The sequence below is a fragment of the Eurosta solidaginis genome, chromosome 3 (assembly GCF_040869045.1).
Source record: "Eurosta solidaginis isolate ZX-2024a chromosome 3, ASM4086904v1, whole genome shotgun sequence".
Classification (NCBI taxonomy): Eukaryota; Metazoa; Arthropoda; class Insecta; order Diptera; family Tephritidae; genus Eurosta; species Eurosta solidaginis.
In genome coordinates this window covers 186,674,676-186,696,976 of record NC_090321.1, presented here as the reverse complement: position 1 = coordinate 186,696,976, position 22,301 = coordinate 186,674,676, and the positions used below count along the sequence as shown (strand labels likewise).

General features: G+C 35.3%; 1 protein-coding gene across 1 annotated transcript in view; it reads right to left on the bottom strand.

Moving 5' to 3' along the window:
- Nucleotides 1–22,301, bottom strand: part of Dh31-R (Diuretic hormone 31 Receptor) — a 460,651-nt gene that overhangs the window by 103,333 nt on the left and 335,017 nt on the right. The window contains 2 exon segments of the mRNA XM_067774258.1: nt 1,788–1,901; nt 3,153–3,942. Coding sequence (XP_067630359.1) covers nt 1,788–1,901; nt 3,153–3,498 — 460 coding nt within the window. The 5' untranslated portion in view covers nt 3,499–3,942.

Genomic DNA, 22,301 nt, shown 5'->3' with positions numbered 1-22,301 from the left:
TGAAGTAAATGCAAAGAAGATGAAACAGAAGAGTGGGAAAAAACAACAATATTATAAAAATGTCGATAATGACATTGATTATAACAACGATACTTATGGTTATCGTCACTCTTGCCAAGACAAGGCAAAGACCAGAAAAGAAATAACAAAAGAAAAGGAGAGGAAAGGAAAGGTTAGAAGTCAGTATCGAGGCCAAAACTAAAGCCGGAACTTAAACCGGACTCTTTTCAATTTGTTTCCTAAGTGTTAAAGGGGTTTCATCAATGTGATTATGGTTAATTATAGATGTGTTATGGACAAGATAAATACGAATTATCGATTTTTTTTTTCTGCCCTCAGAATCGCTACGAGCTGTCTTCTTATGTCTTCAAAGCAACGCCTACATAGTGAGGCGAGATTACTCCCACTAGGGAGAGAAAGGAAATGCTGAACAGTTTCTGATGGGTACCCAGAAATCTGGGCATTCCAACAGGTATCTGATTGAAGAGGCCCTGCCTTCCAGAGGATTAAGAAGTCATCTCCGCAAGCATGATGAGGAAATACGGCACCTCAGAACTCAGTCGTATTTAGAAGATAAACACAAACAGTTCCTCAGTGATATCCACAAAAAGTCGTCGGACCTCTATGCCAGGAATTGCCCGTTGAGTCCTGTTCTTTAAAATAAATACCCTAAAATCGCAGAAGTGGAAAGCAATTTTCCTATATAGACGCACGTGTTTCTAGCTCAACTTGAACTCAACAACAGCGATTAATCGATTTGTTATCGAAGGGCAATGAAATGTCTTTCGATAACAAATGTTATCCATGAGTTACTGATTTTTATTGAGGAGTGATCGGTATGTTAATGTAAAGTTTCGATTTTTTATCGAAAAAGTTGTTACATTTAACGAAAAATTATCGATGTGTTACGATAAATTTAACGACATATTTACTCCTTGTTGTCAAAGAACTTTCGATATTTTATTGAAAAGTAAATTTTTTTTCGAAAAATTCTCCACTATTGGAAAAGTTATCGATAAGTATTAAAAGAGGTATCGTTTTGCAGTCGAAAAGTTATTGATTTGGTACCGACAAGCTACCTAATTGTTATCGGTGTGTTATCGAGGTTCATTGACAGCTCGTCACTTAGTTATAAAACAAATATCGATAAAACTGCTCTATTAAATCGATGACATATCTGCTACCCTGCAAGCCGATGAAAAAACCGTGAACAATAACATGTCGGTATCGATTTATACATATAAAGTACCGACAAAACTGTACTCAAAAAATCACGAAGTCATTTGTTTCTGGTAAAGTTTTCTCTGTTGTGGTTTAACTTCAACTCCTGGACGAGCATTTGTTGCTTTAAAAACGTAAGTTTTCTAGATGCTTTTTCATAAACGAGGTCTCCCCGAATTGGATTGAAGAACGTACTAACTCAGAATAAATTTCTTAAATTACCCCATCCCAGTTTAAAATCTATAACAAGCTCTCCATGTAAAATGGTGAAATTTTGCCGTGACTTTTTTTCAGGTTTCTATTTTTAGTTGGCCATGTTCAGGTGCTCCATTATTGCACTCAAAAGTGTATCCTTCGTTGACGTCGAAAAGTGCATAAAAGCATACAATTTTCTCCCTACTAAATCTGGAATGCTCCCTTAAGATAGAGACAGTGCAATTTTTGAACCAAACTCTGATAATTTTTTGCGTAAATCCTAATACATTAATACATATGTGTGTATGTCCTGTGTTCAAATAAGTGTTTTCCCATTTTGGTATAATATTTCTTTGATATACGAGACTTACTTGTCGGATCGAAACCAGTAATGAATTTCGGACAGCGTTCGTAGGCGGATGTCCCAGCGGCTGTATCCGGCCAACAAAGCCAACCATCAAAGGTGCCAGCACAGTAGGATTCGCCTGGTTGAAGGAAAAAAGGAAAATCATTAATACAATATTTATATGCAAATACGTGTTTACGCGTACATATGTGGGTGTAGGTGGGAATGTGGTTGTGGCTTGTGGCTTGTGATATATTTGCCCAAACAGGAGTAGCCAAGGAAATATATTTTTGTAGTGAGCCAACTATGAACATGTGTGTGTGTGTATGTGAGTACTATTTGTGAAAATATAAAGCTTATTTCAATGTACGGATTAACTTAATCTTTTCTAAGATTTAACACATTTTTAAGTTGCAACAATTTTACTATCTAAACAACAAAGTTTATAGGTCAAATAGCAACAATCATACCAATACAAAAAAGCTGCACAAAAGGCAAAAGAGTAGTGCTGGTAGGAGTTTTATGATCTTGGATTTGGGAGCTGTGCAGGGACAACTGGTTGTCTTATAAAAGCGTAGTTCCAGGGCTGTATCTCCAACCAAATCGAACCAACTGAATAAACTGGAGCCTTTTTCTCGCTTTGGCTAATAAATGAACTAATACGGTCAAGTGAAATAAAGTGAGAAATGAGGAGTTTCCACCAAACAAATCCCCCGGCTCCATCTAAGGAAACCGTCGATAGAGACTACGCTACATGAAGTGCAATCCCTTGAGAATAAACAGTTTATTCTTGCTACATTTCTTGGACATAGGAGAGCCTCAATAATGTTTGCCAAAAAGCCTGCCTTCTTTTTCTGAAAGATGCCTTCTTTGGCATGGTATCCTAAAACTGTATAAATAGAGATAAACTGGGGTTTATTGAAGTCAAGGTAATTTGTGAAGGGAGACTCCGCAAGACGGTGTTTTTTGCGTGTTTTTATATGAAATCGTAGAAGAAAACAGCACCTTTATTAATCTTTGAAATTCACATGACTTTCCAGCTGGCTGTTGTTTTTTTTAGAAAAGCTTACTCGAAATGCTCTCAAAATTTTAAGGATTTTTGCCTGGAATGATGACTACGCGAAAAATATCTGGCTTGATTAACCTTTAAGGAGATTTAGGCCAAGATTATCATCCAATTTGCGTCATACACCTTTAAATTTTCCTACAAATTGGAGCGATACATCTTGCTATATGATATATCTTGTACATATCTATGCCGTTAACCCGCGTGTGCATTTTGCCTTAGAAAAACTTATTATCTTAGTTTTGGGCTTGCTTTAAAATTCATGAAACATTTGCCAAACCACATGCCATTATTATGACTGTCACACCCACTTTCTAAACTCACCTGCTGTAAACTTTGTTTTTGTGCCATTTAACCGTTCAAAACATTCATTACGCAGCACATCGAAAAGATCCGGTTGCTCTGCCGATATATCATCTTCACTCTCTCCACTGTCATCGGTGTAGGCTGCGGGAAAATAATTTGTTGTTGAATTTGAAAAAGTAGCTGCATTGGCGGTTGTTTCGGAAGTTGGCAAACCGACGAACATTTTAGCTCGTTGTGTTAGAATCTTGCTTGCTGCCATCGTTGATTCTGTCGCTAAATTTTGTGTCCTTGCCGTAGCTTGTGCGATTGTTGTTGCCAACGCTATTGTGTGCGTGAATTGTTGCGCCTTAGCAAGGATATTCATTGTTGATTTTCAGGTTTTTATTGTTCTGTGTTCATTCGCTGTTATGAGTAAAACGGGTGATTGTTTTGTCGTGCGGTATTTGTAGCGCGGTTGCTCTTGCGGTGACAGTTGCTGTCGCTGTTGTTGTTGGTATTTTTTCGTTGCTGCCATTCATTAAAATTTACCAATGTCGCAAAGATTAAAGTCACTGCATTCACTGAAGACTGAAGTCACTGCACTGATTTAAGAAGAATTTCAAAAGGGGTAGCATTGATGTTTACTGAAGGGATTTATCATTGTCGCTGATATTAAATTCTGTCTTTTCGAACAAGGCACAGTGCGCATGTTGCTTTTGCAATTTCCTTTTATCCGCAGAAATTACTGGTTTTAATACGCTTCCGTTATACGTTTGAGTTCTTTATATAAAAAACGTCTTCAGATATATCTAAGTCTCGATAGTCTTAGCTGAAAGATAAATAAGGAAAGCGGAAACAATTTAGTATACATATTAAGGTAGTGAAAAGAATATATTAAGAATCATACAAAAGTATGGAAACCATCCTAAGTAAATGAAACTTGTTTAAGAATTTTATAAGTCAAATTTACAGAGAAAATTCTTTGTTTTTTGATCAGTTGAATGTTATATTTCGTCTGTTCCTGCGCATGACGCAATAAGACCAGACAACCAAATCTCTTTTTACTACATTCCCTCAAAGCACTACCCTCATTCTTACTTATACTCTATTTCTCCCTCCTCCTCCTGTTCTCTTTACTTTTCCCACTTCCGTTCAAATTCCTTTATTTTTCTTCCTATTTCCTTTGTGCTCTAATCTATTTCTTTCGTGTTCCCGTTTCCTATGTGTGAGATATATTGAGTTTGCCTCTTTTTCTAAGGTACTAAAAAAGTAGCAAAATAGTACCAAAAATTTCCCATTCCTTCTACTTTGAAATTCATGACTGGATGATTTTTGTTATTGTACTACTGAGATCACCTGTCTGGTTTTATTGCGTCATGGTTATTTCCAGAGAAAACATATTTTCCTTTTCGGGTAAGTGAGTTTTATGCTTAAAATAAACAGAGATATTTTTTTTTGTTTTAGAAAAAAGCTGCAATATGTACAAATATGGATTTTATACAGCCAGTGTCAAAGGAAAGTGCCCAAACGTCTAATGTAACAATATTAGCATTTGAAAATGATACGTTATTCTGTTCAAATCAAGGGAGAAACAAAAACAAAGCTCTTACAACAAAAAAAGCTATAGACGAAAAGCCGGAAATACTTCATATGTTTTGTGTCAAAAGAAAGTGTACAAATTGGGGTTCATGTGGTTGCAAGGAACAAGCCGTCACACCCGTTACACAGACGCCGCCTTTGCATGGCAGGCGACTTAAATCAACTACTTGAAGTGTTAGAGAAGTCGCGATCTTTTGTTATATTGACAGAAGTATATTTTTCGCAATAAAAAGAACTCAAGTCTAAGGACATTTTCGAGCTCGAATAAAATATATGAAGAGAAAGCATTGCAGCGATTTGGAAATACAAATCTTATAGTAGTCACAATACCGTAAGAAATATTATTGACAAAGGAAAAAATAAGGAAAATTGGAAAATCGTTCCAAGTTCGGATCAAGTGGTCAGTTGTATGAAGTGTTTTGTAAAAAGCTTAGGAAAAACCTGCAATATTTCTCTAAAAATATTTAAGAAATATCAGGTGTGGCGGTTTCGGTGTATTTGGTCTTAGGTGATGTTGAAATTTGGTTTTCTTAGAAAGTGCTATGACTAAATTAAACTATCCGAACGTTTTTAAAAATGGTTTGATTTAAGAAAAATTTAGTTTGCATCAATCATAGGTGTTTTAGCAGGACAAGGACTCCGAACACACTGCGAAAGTTGTCAAAGAGTGGTTGCTCCACCACGCCCCAAGCATATCACAGAGCATCTATGGGAGAAGCTAAACAGAACAAGTAAGGAAGGCTAAGTTCGGGTGTAACCGAACATTACGTAATCAGTAAGACCCTTTTAAAAATCTTTTATATCATTCCATATAGTAAAGGCAACCTCTCTGCTGAATTTTGTTACGATAGGTTTAACGATTTTTGATTTATGATTAATAATATTTGTAAAATTGAGTTTATCACAAGTGGGCTGTACCAGCCCCATTTTAATAAATTTTTTCAAATTTTGATCAAGAGTCTCAATATAAGTATACACGTCAAATTTCAACATTCTAGGTGTATTATTTACTAAATAATCAGGTTTTTTGTGTTTTCCAAAATGTTATATATATAAAAAGCGGGCGCGGTTATCATCGGATTTCGCTCATTTTCAATACCGATCTATTATGGGTATAGGTAAGCTCGTGTTCCAAATTTGGTGAAGATATCTCAATATTTACTCATGTTATCGTATTAACGAACGGACGGACGGACATGGCTCAATCAAATTTTTTTTCGATACTGATGATTTTGATATATGGAAGTCTTTATCTATTTAGATTCCTTTATCCCTTTACAATGAACTGTTATCCAATCAAAGTTAATCTACTCTGTATGCAAAGCATGCTGAGTATAAAAAATTGTCAATGTTGCAATGAAAAATAAAAAAATTATAACAGTTGTCAGCCACCGAGCACCAGACTATGGGTGTAACTCTTCCGAACAAGTGCTACTTTGAACTGACAAGGCAATAGAAAATTAAAGTATTCTTTCCACGAAAAAAAATTACACTCTAAAAGTTGCTAATCATACCTGTCCTGCTGGATGTCTTGGAATAATGAACAGTGTCGACAGAATATGAGATGGCTTTTGAAGTATTCGAGAGAAAAATTCTCCGGAAGATTTACGGTCTTGTCCGGGATGCCGACGGCAAGTATAGAAGAAGGTATAATGACGATAGTGCAGCGAATAGAAAACAAAACGGCTTCGCTGGCAAGGTTATGTTATGCGAATGGACAAAGGCGTGCCGGCTAAGAAAGTATTTCGGTCGACACCGCAGTTTGAAAGCAGAGAAAGGGGAAGACCTCCATATAAGACTTCACCGTCATTGGTGCTCCCAATTCTATTCAATTATAGCGAAGCAGGGATAGCTGGCGTGCCTTGCTACGAAACGGTCAAAATCGCTTAGGCGCGTTGGCCTTGCACTAATATTTCTATTTAGCTACGTCACTTCATGCAAACTGAATATTCATGCTGTTGAACCAAAATATTGCTATTTGGGTTATTCCGGTCAATTTTAATAAATTTTAGTATTTTGTTTTTAGGCTATTTGACCTATTGTGGGTTCCAGTAGGAAATAAAAAGATGGTAATTGTTCCACTGTTGCGGCCGCAAACAAAACGTTAAAATACTGCTGCATTTCCCACTGTAAATATGGCGAAAAGGTTTGATTTTTAACTGTATCTCTTCAAGTGAAAATATCCGCGTGGACTGCTTAAGGAAACTAATAATATTCTTTAATTTATTCAATGAAAACTCTTCTAAACTTGTGCATCGGGCACTCGGAAAGCGCTTTTCATGTTTTTAATCGAAATTGCACTCATTCAACAGTTAATCAATTGCTTGAAAATCACATAAACACACACATCTGTAAATTGGTGGTATTTTTTTTTTTTTTTTCATAGTACAATTAAGGTCACTGACTAACGCAAAGAACACGTTGGGTGATTGAAATGCACATATGAATGAAAGACACAAATACCCACCAAAAAAGATGGTCAAAATTATAGCTAATGTGAAAACGTTTGCACGCTGTCAACCTTATAAATATGTGCTCGGATTTAGTTCTGAGTTAAAGAAAATCTTATAATTGACTAGATGTGTGCGGTTCAGCGGGACTTCGAAACGCATCCAAGTTAAAGTGGTGCTGACACTTGCAGAGGGAAAGGGGATAGAATAAGTGACATGCAGACCGCCGTTGTTTGCTGGTAGCGTGCTCCGCCTGTCACACCGAGGGTCCTTGGTTCAAAAATGTAAAAAAAGATTTTTTTTTATTGATTTGAGAAACACTCCGAAAAGCTCTCAGTGAAAATTGATCTGCCTTGAAATTGCCGTTCAGATTCGTCATAAATTATGCTGCTCAGCCACTTTGAAGGGAAAAATTAAAAACAAAATACGACGCAAATTGGAAGAGAAGCTCCATTTCGGAGGTCAATCGCGTCAAGTAATTAAATTAATTAAAATAAATAAGGCAACGTGCAATAATGTCAATTGACGTTGGGTCTCTTTTGAATGCTCCAGTGAAACAAAATTAGATCGGTAATAGAATTTAACCTACAATTGACCGTCCTTGAAAACGCAACGCACGTGTGGGTAAGATGCCACATTTTTTTGTTGGACAAGTATATATGTGTTTTGTATTTAATTCAAAGCTACACACGTTTCAAGCAAATATGTCTATATCGAATTGTGATACATAATTGAATTTAAAAATAAGCACAACTTTAATGAATTTTTATGCATGAGTGCATTTATGTAGGAAGTCCTAAAAAATGTATGCCTTTCACTTATTTACAAATAGACAGACGCATATCATTAGTCAGCTGAAGATAATGCAAATTTTTGTGTTATCCAATTTATTTTGAATTTTGTTATAAAAGCCACGTAATTTCATTTCAAATAACGAGCTGCAGTTATTTGGCTTACTTTTGTTGATGGATTCAATAACAACACAAATTTTATTGAAAAAAAAAAAAAAAAAATACTAAAAAACATGCTATGAAAGCAATTTAAATTCGAAAGGAGAAAATTTTTGTTTAAGATTTATAACAAACTAGTCTTTACCAGCGGTCCCGTACGCACGATAAAAAAATAAAAGGCTATTTCGATATATCCCCGTTCTGATCCTGGTCTGACACAGTTTAAAAACAGCACCCAAAATATCCCAAAGTTATACTCAAACAAGTAAGGAAGGCTAAGTTCGGGTGTATTCGAACATTGCGTACTCAGCTGAGAGGTATGGAGACAAAATAAGGGAAAATCACCATGTAGGAAAATGAACCTAGGGTAACCCTGGAATGTGTTTTTATGACATGAGTAGCAATTGGAAGGTATTAATGAGTATTTTAAAAGGGAGTGGCCCTTAGTTGTATATGTGAAGGCGTTTTCGAGATATCGACCAAAATGTGGACCAGGGTGATTCAGAACATCATCTGTCGGGTACCGCTAATTTATTTATATATGTAGTACCACGAACAGTATTCCTGCCAAGATTCCAAGGGCTTTCTTTTGATTTCGCCCTGCAGAACTTTTTCATTTTCTTCTACTTAATATGGTAGTTTTAACACCCATTTTACAAAGTTTTTTCTAAAGTGATATTTATTGCGTCAATAAACCAATCCAATTACCATGTTTCATCTCTTTTTTCATATTTGGTATAGAATTATGGCATTTTTTCAATTTTAGTAATTTTCGATATCGAAAAAGTGGGCGTGGTTATAGTCGGATTTCGAACATTTTTTACACCAATACAAAGTGAGTTCAGATAAGTACGTGAACTGAGGTTAGTAAAGATATATCGATTTTTGCTCAAGTTATCGTGTTAACGGCCGAGCGGAAGGACAGACGGACGACTGTGTATAAAAAGTGGGCGTGGCTTCAACCGATTTCACCCTTGAATGAATGCTGACAAAATTTACTTATATACTGTAAATATATTAAATTTTTTGTTAAAATTTAACTTTTAAAATATTTTTTTTAAATTGGGCGTGGTCGTTCTCCAATTTGGCTAATTTTTATTAAGCATACATATAGTAATAGGAGTAACGTTCCTGCCAAACTTCATACATATCTTCAACTACTGCCAAATTACAACTTGCACAACTTTTAAATTACCTTCTTTTAAAAGTGGGCGGTGCCACGCCTGTTGTCCAAAATTTTACTAATTTTCTATTCTGCGTCATAAGTTCAACTCACCTACCAAGTTTCCTCGCTTTAGCCGTCTTTGATAATGAATTATCGCACTTTTTCGGTTTTTCGAAATTTTCGATATCGAAAAAGTGGGCGTGGTTATAGTCCGATATCGTTCATTTTAAATAGCGATCTGAGATGAGTGCCCAGGAACGTACATACCAAATTTCATCAAGATAGCTCAAAATTTACTCAAGTTATCATGTTAACGGGCAGACGAACGGACGGACAGACGGACGGACGGACGGACATGGCTCAATCAATTTTTTTTCGATACTGATGATTTTGATATATGCAAGTCTATATCTATGTATATTCCTTTATACCTGTACAACCAACCGTTATCCAATCTAAGTTAATATACTCTGTGAGCTCTGCTCAACTGAGTACAAAAATCTTGAAATAGTGATAAAATAATCCCATAAACAAATTCTAAACGGCCCCGAAATAAAAAGAAAAAAAAATCATGCAGGAAATATTTGGAAATATGCTCGAATCATTTTGTCGGCCCTACGAAAATACCCTGTAATTTATTTGAAAACAACCTTCTTTTCAAAATGTTCTAGACGTAAATCTATAGAAAACATTAAAAAAATATAAAGATCAATATGAAAGTTTGGGCGTTGGGATGTCCAGCTGTTTGCTTTGTAATACAATTATTGAAATTTCGCATACAGATCTCTAAAAGTTTGGAAGCATATAAAGGAAACAATTTTTTTAAAGTGGTGCCTAATTGCTCACGGGAAACACTTTTTACGAAATTATCTCTTAAACGTTTTGAAATAGTTGCGAAAATCTTGCCAAAATAATTCGGCGGCAGTTAAATGGTAACCAATTTACCCGTTCTCACGATTTTCTAAAAACCCAAAACAGGCCTGAAATGATCCTAAATAAATTCGAAAATATTTTCCACACTATACGACGATAATTCAGAAATGGTTACGTAGTAGCTTCGGTGGTATTATAACGAAACCAACCAAGGGACTGATCTGAAACAACCCTAGAAATTTCAAAATATAAATTTTGATCAAGCTCCGAAAGGTTTTCAAAACCAGTCCCAAGGGTTTCTTGCTAGTCCTGAAATAATCTTGAAATAGTTTCTAAATGATTCTGAGCACAGTGCCGAAACAGTCCCAAAGAACTCGAATTTATCCTGCAAGTCATCTGGATGCAGACTTAGGTTAGGTTGAATTGGCCGATCCGTGAGCATTCCACATAGAGAAATGTTGGCGTGTATTATGAGGGTATGCAATTTATATCCAACTGTTTAAATTTTAAACCAAAATTTCATTGGTCATGTATGTAGCACAGAAAAGATTCAAATTGAAGCTAAAACTATTAACCGTGCAACTTTTGAACGCATACAGAAAAAGCTTTGTCATGGATATGTAAATGCGTGTATGTGGCCTGATTTAAAATGCTCTCTGCCTAAAAGTATGCATAAGTAAATGAAGAAGCATGCACATAAAAAATTTAATTTCAATTAAGGTAGCGCACTGATACGTTTGTATGTGTTAGTTACACATTTCTCCATTGCAAAGCACCTTTATGCAGATTTAATTAATATATATATTTTTTTAATCGAATGAAGAGCCTACCACGAGTTTAAAGATAAAACGTCAACGCACATACGTGTTTAAGATAGTTTATAAATTGGATTGAAGGGTTGGACTCATCTGCTATGTCAGAAGGGCTTACCTATTTTAATTTTATAACAAACTAGGAGAATCGGCAGACATTGTTCTGCCATAAATTTGGTCTATCTCCACACATTTTAATAAGCTTTTCCGTCTAACTCTGCCCTCCCCGTTCTTCACTTTTTCTTAATCCTTTTATTCACTCCTCCCTCCGTCTTTATCTCTTCATCTATCTCTATCTTCGTCTCACTCATCCCTTATTGCCAGTTCCAAAGGGTGGTATCTATTTTGTTCCAGTCCCATTCCGAGTCCCAGTGCCACTCCGAGTCTCAGTCCCAGTCCTAGTCCTAATCCCCGTCCCAGTCCGTCTCCGGTCTACTTCCCGGAAAAAAGGATCATAAATACTAATATATGCAAATCGAATAGTACGTATGTAAATAGGTATGTGGGTATTATTAATTTATGTCTTTATTTCGGCTTCGCATGCATATTTGTCAGTATTGCCAGGTTGATGCGGCTAAATCGAATATCACAATGAAAATTACTTTAAAGCTCGCAGCAACAGCTTAGCTTTCATTTGATATCCATATTGCACACACATTCTAGGGGTATCGTTTTGGCCTATATCTCGAGACCCTAGTCACCCAGGGGTATGCAAATTACCCTCTACTCTCATCAACAGCTTTCATTTGTTATCCATATAGTATAAACACATTCTAGGGGTACCTGGGTCCACGTTTTGGCCTATAACTCGAGACCCTAGTCACCAATAGGTATGAAAACTACCCTTCACTAAAGCACTCATCAACAGCTTTCATTTGATATCCGTATTGTATAAACACAATCTAGGGGTACCTGGGTCCACGTTTTGGCCTATATCTCGAGACCCTAGTTACCCAGGGGTATGCAAATTACCCTCCACTCTCACCAACAGCTTTCATTTGTTATACATATTGTATAAACACATTCTAGGGGTACCTGGGTCCACGTTTTGGCCTATATCTCGAGACCCTAGTCACCAATAGGTATGAAAACTACCCTTTACTAAAGCACTCATCAACAGCTTTCATTTGATATACATATTGTACAAACTCTGTCTAGGGATACACGGGCCCACGTTTTGGCCTATATCTCGAGATCCTAGTCATCCAGAGGTATGCAAATTACCCTCTACTAAAGCACTCATCAACAGCTTTCATTTGTTATCCATATTGTACAAACACATCCCAGGATTACCTTAGCATAAAAAATATATTGAAGAATTAAAAAAAAAAAATAATAAAATATTAGCATATTCATGCAAAAATACCAAAAAATAAAACTTTTGTTTAAGAATTTTAAGGAAATGTTCAATATTTTTAACGAAAGAGTATTTTTCAAGAGATGTTTGCATTCTTAACCATTTATGTTGCATTAACTTGGCAACAACGCATAAATATGTATATACATACATTTGTCAAGCTGATATGACATGAAAATACATACATTACATCCATACATATGTATTCCCGAAGTTACATATAAATGTACTCCCGAAGCCTCACTCAAAAGCAATTTGCACGCATAGTTGACACCGAACAACCACACGCATGCATTTTTTGGTAAAAATGTTACTTTTGTTTAAACAATTTTGCTGATATAAGAAAGGAACCAAGTTTTTTTTTTTTGATGCGGAACGAAGGTAAATATTTCAAAGTTTTACTGAAAAGTAGAATTTTTCAAATTCATCCATCCGTTTATGAATTATAGCTGTGTAAGCAAAAATTTTATGACTTTTTACTACATTTTGGCAATTTGCTACGCCCCTATAATATATACCTTCAAACTATATTAACTGTACCATCTCACGTAGCTAAGCTTTCAAATGCAAAAAACCGTTTTTAAATCGGTGCATTCTGTGTGAAGTTATGTGCGTACATGGCATTTAACGAATTTATTTTATAAGATTTATAGAAGAAGATAGAAAGATAGATATATAGAAGATAGATAGATAGATCACAAACATAATAATTTAAAGCAGTTGCGCCAAGGTACCCATTAAAACAGTTATTTCTTTTTTTTTTTTACTTGAAAAATTTCGGTCCAAAGAATTTCGGTTTTAGATGAAAGCTTATCGGATAGATGAGAGCTTTGAGGATCCCATAGCATTTTTATTACGAATCATGCATCCTTATTTAGTGTTGGGATTTTCTTAAAAAAAGAAAAATCCATAAATTTAAGTAAAATTCGGACTTTTATTTTTTAATGACGGATAAAAGTCCGACCCTATACCTATGGTACGGCTCATTCAAACAGAACATATCTTTTACCAAGCGATTCTCTTAATTTGAATTTGGAACTTCAAAATTTTTGTTTCTAATACAAATTTGTCATCGAAAAGCGATAACCAACTCTCATAGTACTATACTTATACTTTTCTCTCTTTTGGCTATAAAGTTTGAGCTAATTGATGAAACAAGATTGATTCTTCGCTGGATTTCAGTGCTGATGTCAATCAATCTTGCCAATAAATGCTACTTTGGACTGGGTAGGCAATTGAAAAGTAAAGTCCTCTCTCGGCGAACGAAAATCATACTCTACAAGTCACTTATCGTACCCGTCCTGCTATATGGGGCAGAAGCATGGACCATGACAACAGCAGATGAAGCGGCTTTGGGAGTTTTCGAGAGAAAAGTTCTTCGAAAGATTTATGAACCTCTACGAGTTGGCGGTGGCGAGTGCCGAAGAAGATTTAACGATGAGCTGTACGAGCTCTACGCAGATATCAACATAGTCCAGCGAATTAAAACGCAGCGGCTGCGCTGGCTAGGCCATGTTATGCGAATGAAAGATGATGCTCCGGCCAAGAAAGTGTTTCTATCGGAACCCGCCTATGGAAGCAGAGGTAGAGGGCGGCCCCCAATCCGTTGGAAGGACCAGGTGGAAAACGATTTAAACTCCCTTGGTGTGACCAATTGGCGCCGGTTGGCGGAGCGAAGGAGCGACTGGCGCGCCTTGTTGGACGGCCATAACCGTTTAGACGGTTAAGCGCCAATTAAGTAAGTAAGTAAGTAATTGATGAAACAAGCAAGATTCTGTATGAGAAGAAATTCGTTCCATTTGGATGAGCTTTCCTTAGTTAAATTCCAGATTTAATAATTTCTTTCGGACAAAAAAATTAAAATTCCGTAAATAGTTTTTCTCCAGGACTTTTATCATAAAAGAAATAAGAGTTTGGGTCCCTAGTTGCGCCTAAAATATATACACTCACATATGCGAAATAGATAAAAAAAAGGATTTTGCCAATTTTTTTTCGGTAGACAGTTTAGAATCGCCGTATACTATAAAATGTTTTGAAACCCCCAAGGCTAAGATCAACTCATACACAAACCAGTGGTAGTCCCTATAGTCCCATATTCGTCATTATTTCTTTCTACGCACAACTCTACTACTACAGCTGCCAAGTCATGGCAGAATATTTGCTTGTCTTCTAGTAGATTGATTTTTAGACCACCGTCATACGTCGGATTCTAAAGTTTTTGGTCGAGTACAGATCCTTGAGCAACATCGCCGTTGATTCGATGATTTCATGCTCTATTTTTATACTCAGTTGAGCAGAGCTCACAGAGTATATTAAGTTTGATTGGATAACGGTTGGTTGTACATATATAAAGGAATCGAGATAGATATAGACTTCCATATATCAAAATAATCAGGATCAAAAAAAAAAATTTGATTGAGCCATGTCCGTCCGTCCGTTAACACGATAACTTGAGTAAATTTTGAGGTATCTTGATGAAATTTGGTATGTAGATTCCTGAGCACTCATCTCAGATCGCTATTTAAAATGAACGATATCGGACTATAGCCACGCCCACTTTTTCGATATCGAAAATTTCGAAAAACCGAAAAAGTGCGATAATTCATTACAAAAGACCGATGCAGCGACGACACTTGGTAGATGAGTTGAACTTATGACGCAGAATAGAAAATTAGTAAAATTTTGGACAATGGGCGTGGCACCGCCCACTTTTAAGAGAAGGTAATTTACAACTTTTACAAGCTGTAATTTGGCAGTCGTTGAAGATATCATTATGAAATTTGGCAGGAACGTTACTCCTATTACTATATGTACGCTTAATAAAAATTAGCAAAATCGGAGAAGGACCACGCCCACTTTAAAAAAAAAAATTTTTAAAGTTAAATTTTAACAAAAAATTTAATATCTTTACAGTATATAAGTAAATTATGTCAACATTCAACTCCAGTAATGATATGGTGCAAAAATATACAAAAATAAAAGAAAATTTCAAAATGGGCGTGGCTCCGCCCTTTTTCATTTAATTTGTCTAGGATACTTTTAATGCCATAAGTCGAACAAAAATTAACCAATCCTTTTGAAATTTGGTAGGGGCATAGATTTTATGACGTTAACTGTTTTCTGTGAAAATTGGCGAAATCGGTTGATGCCACGCCCAGTTTTTATACACAGTCGTCCGTCTGTCCTTCCGCATGGCCGTTAACACGATAACTTGAGCAAAAATCGACATATCTTTAATGAACTTAGTTCACGTGCTTACTTGAACTCACTTTATCTTGGTATGAAAAATGAACGGAATCCGACTATAACCACGCCCACTTTTTCGATATCGAAAATTACGAAAAATGAAAAAAATGCCATAATTCTATACCAAATACGAAAAAAGGGATGAAACATGGTAAGGTAATTGGATTGTTTTATTGACGCGAAATATAGCTTTAGAAAAAACTTTATAAAATGGTTGTGACACCTACCATATTAAGTAGAAGAAAATGAAAAAGTTTTGCAGGGCGAAATAAAAAACCCTTAAAATCTTGGCAGGTATTACATATATAAATAAATTATCGGTATCCAGCAGATGATGTTCTGGGCACCCTGGTCCACATTTTGGTCGATATCTGGAAAACGCCTTCACATATACAACTACCACCACTCCCTTTTAAAACTCTCATTAATACCTTTAATTTGATACCTATATCGTACAAACTCATTCTAGAGTCACCCCTGGTCCACCTTTATGGCGATATCTCGAAAAGGCGTCCACCTATAGAACTAAGGCCTACTCCCTCTTAAAATACTCTTTAATACCTTCCATTTGATACCGCTGTCATACAAGCACATTCCAGGGTTTCCCTCGGTTCATTTTCCTACATGGTTATTTTCCCTTATGCTGTCACCATAGCTCTCAACTGATTATGTAATGTTCGGTTACACCCGAACTTAACCTTCCTTAATTGTTAAAATTGCCATTAATTTTTATGCAAAAGTAAAGCTGTGTGCGCAAAGGTTCGAAGTGCAGTCATTATCGGTATCTAGTTTGCGATATTGAAAGCACTCCTAATGTTGAAAGTAATCACAGATCTTTCCTTTGCTTTAGCTTTCTATGATGGATTTTTGAACAATATTGACAACTGCTTGCTTTGCATCGTCGATCCATCTTTATTTGCGAAATCTATACTAACTGTATCGTATACCACCCGGAGGAGCGAGCGAAAATGCCTTTTTAGATAAATGTAGATGTTGAGAAGATCAGTAAATACTAATATTTTACGCTAGGTACTCTATTCAATTCGGTATTGGAGCCGATGTGGGTAGAAAGCCCTTCTGTGGGTTGACAATTAACTAGAAAACATCGCAGTTCAGACAGCACTGGATAGAGTGCCTAGGGAAAATAAAGACCAAATTGTTTATACTCCCAGTAAGGAGAGTATTGGCCAAATCATTGATCTAAGCAGAGAGGATATAGGAACTCTCTGCAAGTGAATCGCCTTGGCAAGGGTGGAGCGCTCTCATTCAGTTGGTGCGACCCATAATCGCTTCGTGGTCTCAAAGCATCCTCGAAATGATCTTTAAATATTCCACGAAAAGGTACACAAACGATCACCAAACTATCCCGAAAATAATTTCGAAATTATTTTAGAATAGTTCCGAATCGGTTCTGAAACAGTCTTGAAATGAACAAATGAACACCGAAAATAATATTGAAATAAAACTGAAACTGTTATATCTCAGAGAAGACCCGAATTGATGCAAAAAGAATTATTGAAGCAATCTGGGAATATTTTAAATAATCTCGAAAAAAGCTTTGAATTAATTCTGAAACAAAACCGAAGTAGTGTCGAAAATACTCTTCAATTGCTTTCGAAATGATTTTGAAATGGTCTTGAAATTATCCAAAAATTATCCTGAAATAATTCGAAAGCCAATAATGCAAAAAGTGGACACAATATTTTTAGACACACCACAGCTCGGCCTCTTAAGTTTTTTACGGTGACAATTGCTCACTCCCAATGATTACTGCATGTGAAAGGAACCTCACTGTTTCATATCATAAAACCGAACTGTGATGGGTATTTGTTATGTTTGACTGGTATATGTTTTTTTTTTGTTTTCATCATACTCATTGTACTTGGGTAGAAGCAAGCCATAGTTTAATTTTTGAACAACTTATGCTGTTTTTTTGCATTTTTTTAAATTGCCCAAATATGTTTTGCATCGTCTGACCAACTAGAATTGGGAACTCTGTTTTGCAGTCAAAATTTTGGCGAACGTTTCGCCAAACTCCTTGGAATCATCACGGGTTGAACCATTTTAGGTTTTGTTGAAAATTAAAGATTAAACCCCTGATGATGCCTATGAGTTTGGCGAAACGTTAGGTAAAACTGGAGGAAAAATTATATAGTTTACAATTCAAGTTGGAAACAATCATAGACCAGCAAGGACTTCAGTAAGTATTACAAATTCAAGTAAACAAAAATCTAACTTTGGGTGATTTATTCTTAGTCCATTATCTCCATTTTTGTGCAAAAGTCATTTAAACTTCAATGAAAATAGATCCCAGTACGGAGCACATAATGGCCGAACTTCTTTTGTAAATAATAGCATTTTTTCTTGGTGCTTCAAAATTGAGTGATCTTTTTGGCTAGTTTTAAGACAAAATAAATCTATGTCCGAGAAGATGCAAACTTCCCTTATAACAGCATACATATCTATTTATTGGATAGATTTTTACACCAACTATTAATATCTGATAATACAAAATGTAAATTTGAAGTAAAAACACATGTACAGCAAAAAGAGATGTTTAAAAAAAATAAAATAAGTTTTGGCTTTTGGTAAGATTTCTCAACTATATACAAGCACAATAATTTGACATGTACACAGCACAGCAAGAATACTCACATACATACATATGTATCTCAAATACTCGTCCACCTGGCTGTGTGCTTTTACTAATTAGCACTACTTGAAATGAATGGATGCATACTTGAGCTGCTGCACATGCACATTTCTTCACACCTGCGTAACAATCACAGCAAAGTTTTCAAATTCAAAGACAATAATACTGTTAATGTATGCCACTTGTTCTGTTGCTTTGCGTTTCATCCTTTTACGGTTAGATCGCTTAATTCTATTATTTTGCATTCTAAATTGTTAATTAACAATCAATGCCAATTTCATTAATTTAACTGAAGGAGATGTCATACAAGTTAAACACCACGACCGTTCGATTTCATATACTTTATTCGAGTGAGTAACAAAATAACACAAAGTAGATAATTGTATTGACTATACGAATAACATAGAAAGGGAACGTGACGATTTGGTTTGCCCGTTATAATACAGGGTTATGTATAACTAACATTAACATATTTGCAGTGCGCTTACACAGAGTTCCTTCTGCTGTTGCGTACGTTTTGAAGAACAAGTGTGAAAATAATATTAACGAGAATTTGAAATGATAACAAAACTTGTTATTAGAGATTTTGTGATCACAAAATATTCTTAAATGCAATTTTCATTTATAAATAAAATTGACAGACAATCTACCATTTATCAACATTTTCTGACTATTGCATTTATCGTGTGTATGTCAGAATAAAAAATAACAAAAAAATAATAATAAATGGGTGCGTGTACTTGCGCTGACGGGAAGTCAGTATCTAGTGATACAAATTTCTGTTTCGGACCTAGACCTAAAGTGCCAAGTAAGCACTAATTCGTTAGTGGCATGATTTTCTTCAGCTATAAAATCCATAGTTTGGATTTTTATACTCAGCTGAACAGAGCTCACAGAGTATATTAATTTTGTTCGCATAACGGTACCCCGTAACGACATAAACTAATCGAGATAGATATAGACTTCTATATATCAAAATGATCTGGGCGAAAAAAGAAATTCATTTAGACATGTCCGTCTGTCCGCCCGTGCGTCTATCCGTAAACACGATAACTTGAGTAAATTTTGAGGTATCTTAATGAAATTTGTTATGCAGGTTCCTGGGCACTCATCTCAGATCGCTATTTAAAATGAACGAAACCGGACTTTAACCACGCGCACTTTTTCGATATCGAAAATTAAAAAAAAAAACCGGAAAAGTGCGATAATTCATTACCAAAGACGGATAAAGCGATGAAACTTGGTAGGGGGTTGACCTTATGACGTAGAATAGAAAATGTGTAAAATTTTGGACAATGGGCGTTGCACCGCCCACTTTTAAAAGAAGGTAATTTAAAAGTTTTGCAAGCTGTAATTTGGCAGTCGTTGAAGATATCATGATGAAATTCGGCAGGAACATTACTCCTATTGCTATATGTGTTTTAAATAAAAATTATCAAAATCGGATGACGAACACGCCCAATTTAAAAAAAAATTAAAAGTAAAATTTCAACAAAAAATTTAATATCTTTACAGTATATAAGTAAATTATGTCAACATTCATCTCCAACATTTGTCTCCAAAGCTCTCAGCTGGGTATGTAATGTTACTTGACATATTTCATGTTTAAAATATCATTGAGAAGTAGGCTTCCAACTAAAAATTGTGACAAGCTTAAAGAAGTTTCTACTATGGGTATGTCTTTCTTCGCCACAATTTCCCACTAGTGCGAATTTTATCGAAAAAGGGGATAATATCGCACTAGAAGCAATATGTAGATTTAAGTCCGGTATACAGCCAACGAAAAAGAACCAAGTAAATAATTAGATATAAGCTGTACATTTTTACACTACATCGGGACTATTGAAAAAATGCTAATAATCAACCAGTTCTAAATTGGAAATTTGGATCTAGTTCGGAAATTGTGAGAAGTAATGCAGCGGGGAAAGTTTCCACCGCATATGACATCGCTATATTAAATTTACCAGTTGAAAGCATGTAAAATATACAGAAGGCAAAATAGCGGTGGTTCGGAATCTACTAGAAACGCGCTAAAAGTTATACTTCTTTGGCATTTAAAAATAGTTTTCAAATTCATGCAAATAATTTCAATCGAATAGTTGAAGGACTGGAAAAAGATAGGCAACAAGTTCATGAAAAATTAATCAAGTTTATGTTTTTTTCCCACATTAATTAATGCTCGGTTTTTCAATGCAAGTTTAAACTACAGGTAAAGTTGACTATAGTTTAACCTTGCCACTTCGGCCGCTTAAGCTGAGATGAACAGCAAAATTTTATGTTATCGAACAAAGTGGCCAGGTAAACTGTAGTCAACTTTAACTGTTGTTTAAACTCGCACTGAAAAACCGGCATAAGTGTAAAATAAAATCGCCAATTAAACGAACGCGTTTTATTTTTAATTATGTGTACTGCCATAGCGTCTTCCTGTAATGACTGAATAGCAACTACAATAATAGAATTTCAGGATAATTGAACAGTGAATGGAATTTGTTCGAATAGGTCTGTCCTTGCAAAGTTGAATAAAATCGGCGAAGTAGTTTCGGAGTACAAACATATGAATATCCTTCGTTATATATTTAGCTAGATTTAATATCAACATTATCATAAATTAACATATATGTACATACATACATACACACATACCAAAAAAAGTACAACTTTTGTTTAAGAGTTTTTACGAAAATTGTTAACGAAAGAGGGAGCCCTTATTTTTTTTTTTTTGAAAGCGAGCAGACAAAATTTTGAAGCTGCACAAAAAAATCTAGTATTTTCAAGATGTGTATGGGTTCTTAACCATAAACAGGATTAACACGCATAAATATGGAGGTATGTAAGTCATGCTGATACATACATACCCATAAATGTACCGTGTCATACGATGCGTCATCGGATGCCATTTTTTTAATCATAACAGCTCCAAAATGGTGTATCGGATTAATGAAGGAAAGTAGTTTTCGATCCGTGATCCTATGTTACGATTCAGCACCTGGATTTTTTCACCATGCGATATAATTCAATATGTATATATGTGACGCATAATGCGATGTTGTGAAAGTCTCATTCAAGGCAAGTTTGCTCGTATAGTTCATAGCGAACAAACACATGAACTGCATTTCCAAACTGTTACTTTTGCCTTAAATTTTTCAAAATTTCTCTCTCAAAATTTTGCATAAAGCGCCTAAAGAAGTATTACTTCAAAAATGATAAAAATATCGCAAATTGCAACACGGAAGCAATTAATTCTCACTTAATTTAATCAAAATGTACAGACAAAAATTTGAGCTATCAATCTGTCATACACACAGTTTAATTGTAAATTATAAAGTCGTTAATATTTTAATGAAATAGCCTTGAACACATGACACATCTGTAATAATTTACGATTTAAAAAATTGAAGTTTGAAGCTTCAAATTAATAAATAAATTCATTTTGTGGTTATCTGTATATATGAACATATATTTGTATATATTGCGTATAAATTTAGAAAACAGTAAATTATGCATTGATAAATGTGCTTAGCTCAAGCTGACAACAAATTTTCATAAGTTTTTTTGTTATTGTAACTTAAGTGCTGAGAGTGAAATTATTTTTTGATTTTATTACTAATTTGCAATTTATTTATTTTAAATGGCGCTTGTAGGTGTGTAAAGATGGCTGCTGTGATATGTAAGTTTCTGATAGGTATTTGAAGCAAGTGAATTTTAAGCTATAGCTTTTAGAATAAATGTCGGTAGGCTTTTCCAGCATAACTAAAAAAGATTGAAACTGGGATATTGGGACCAAGGAATTAACCAGAAATAAATTCTATACTAAATAGGGATAGTCATAACTTTTCAAGTCCGAGACAGTGCAAGTTTTGGTCGCCCCAAGGAAAGAGACTCACAAATACAAATTTCTTCCCAAATAATATCCCCGCCCCTGTTATTGATTTCCACTGGGCCATGTTTTTAATGCACATACATTGTGAATGAGGAAAGCGTTCAACATCTCTTACGTGGTACTACAAAGCAGGAGGTTGGCAACTGAAACTCAAACTTTTTTGAAACGATTATAACGTCGGTAGCTAAATACACCGACACTGA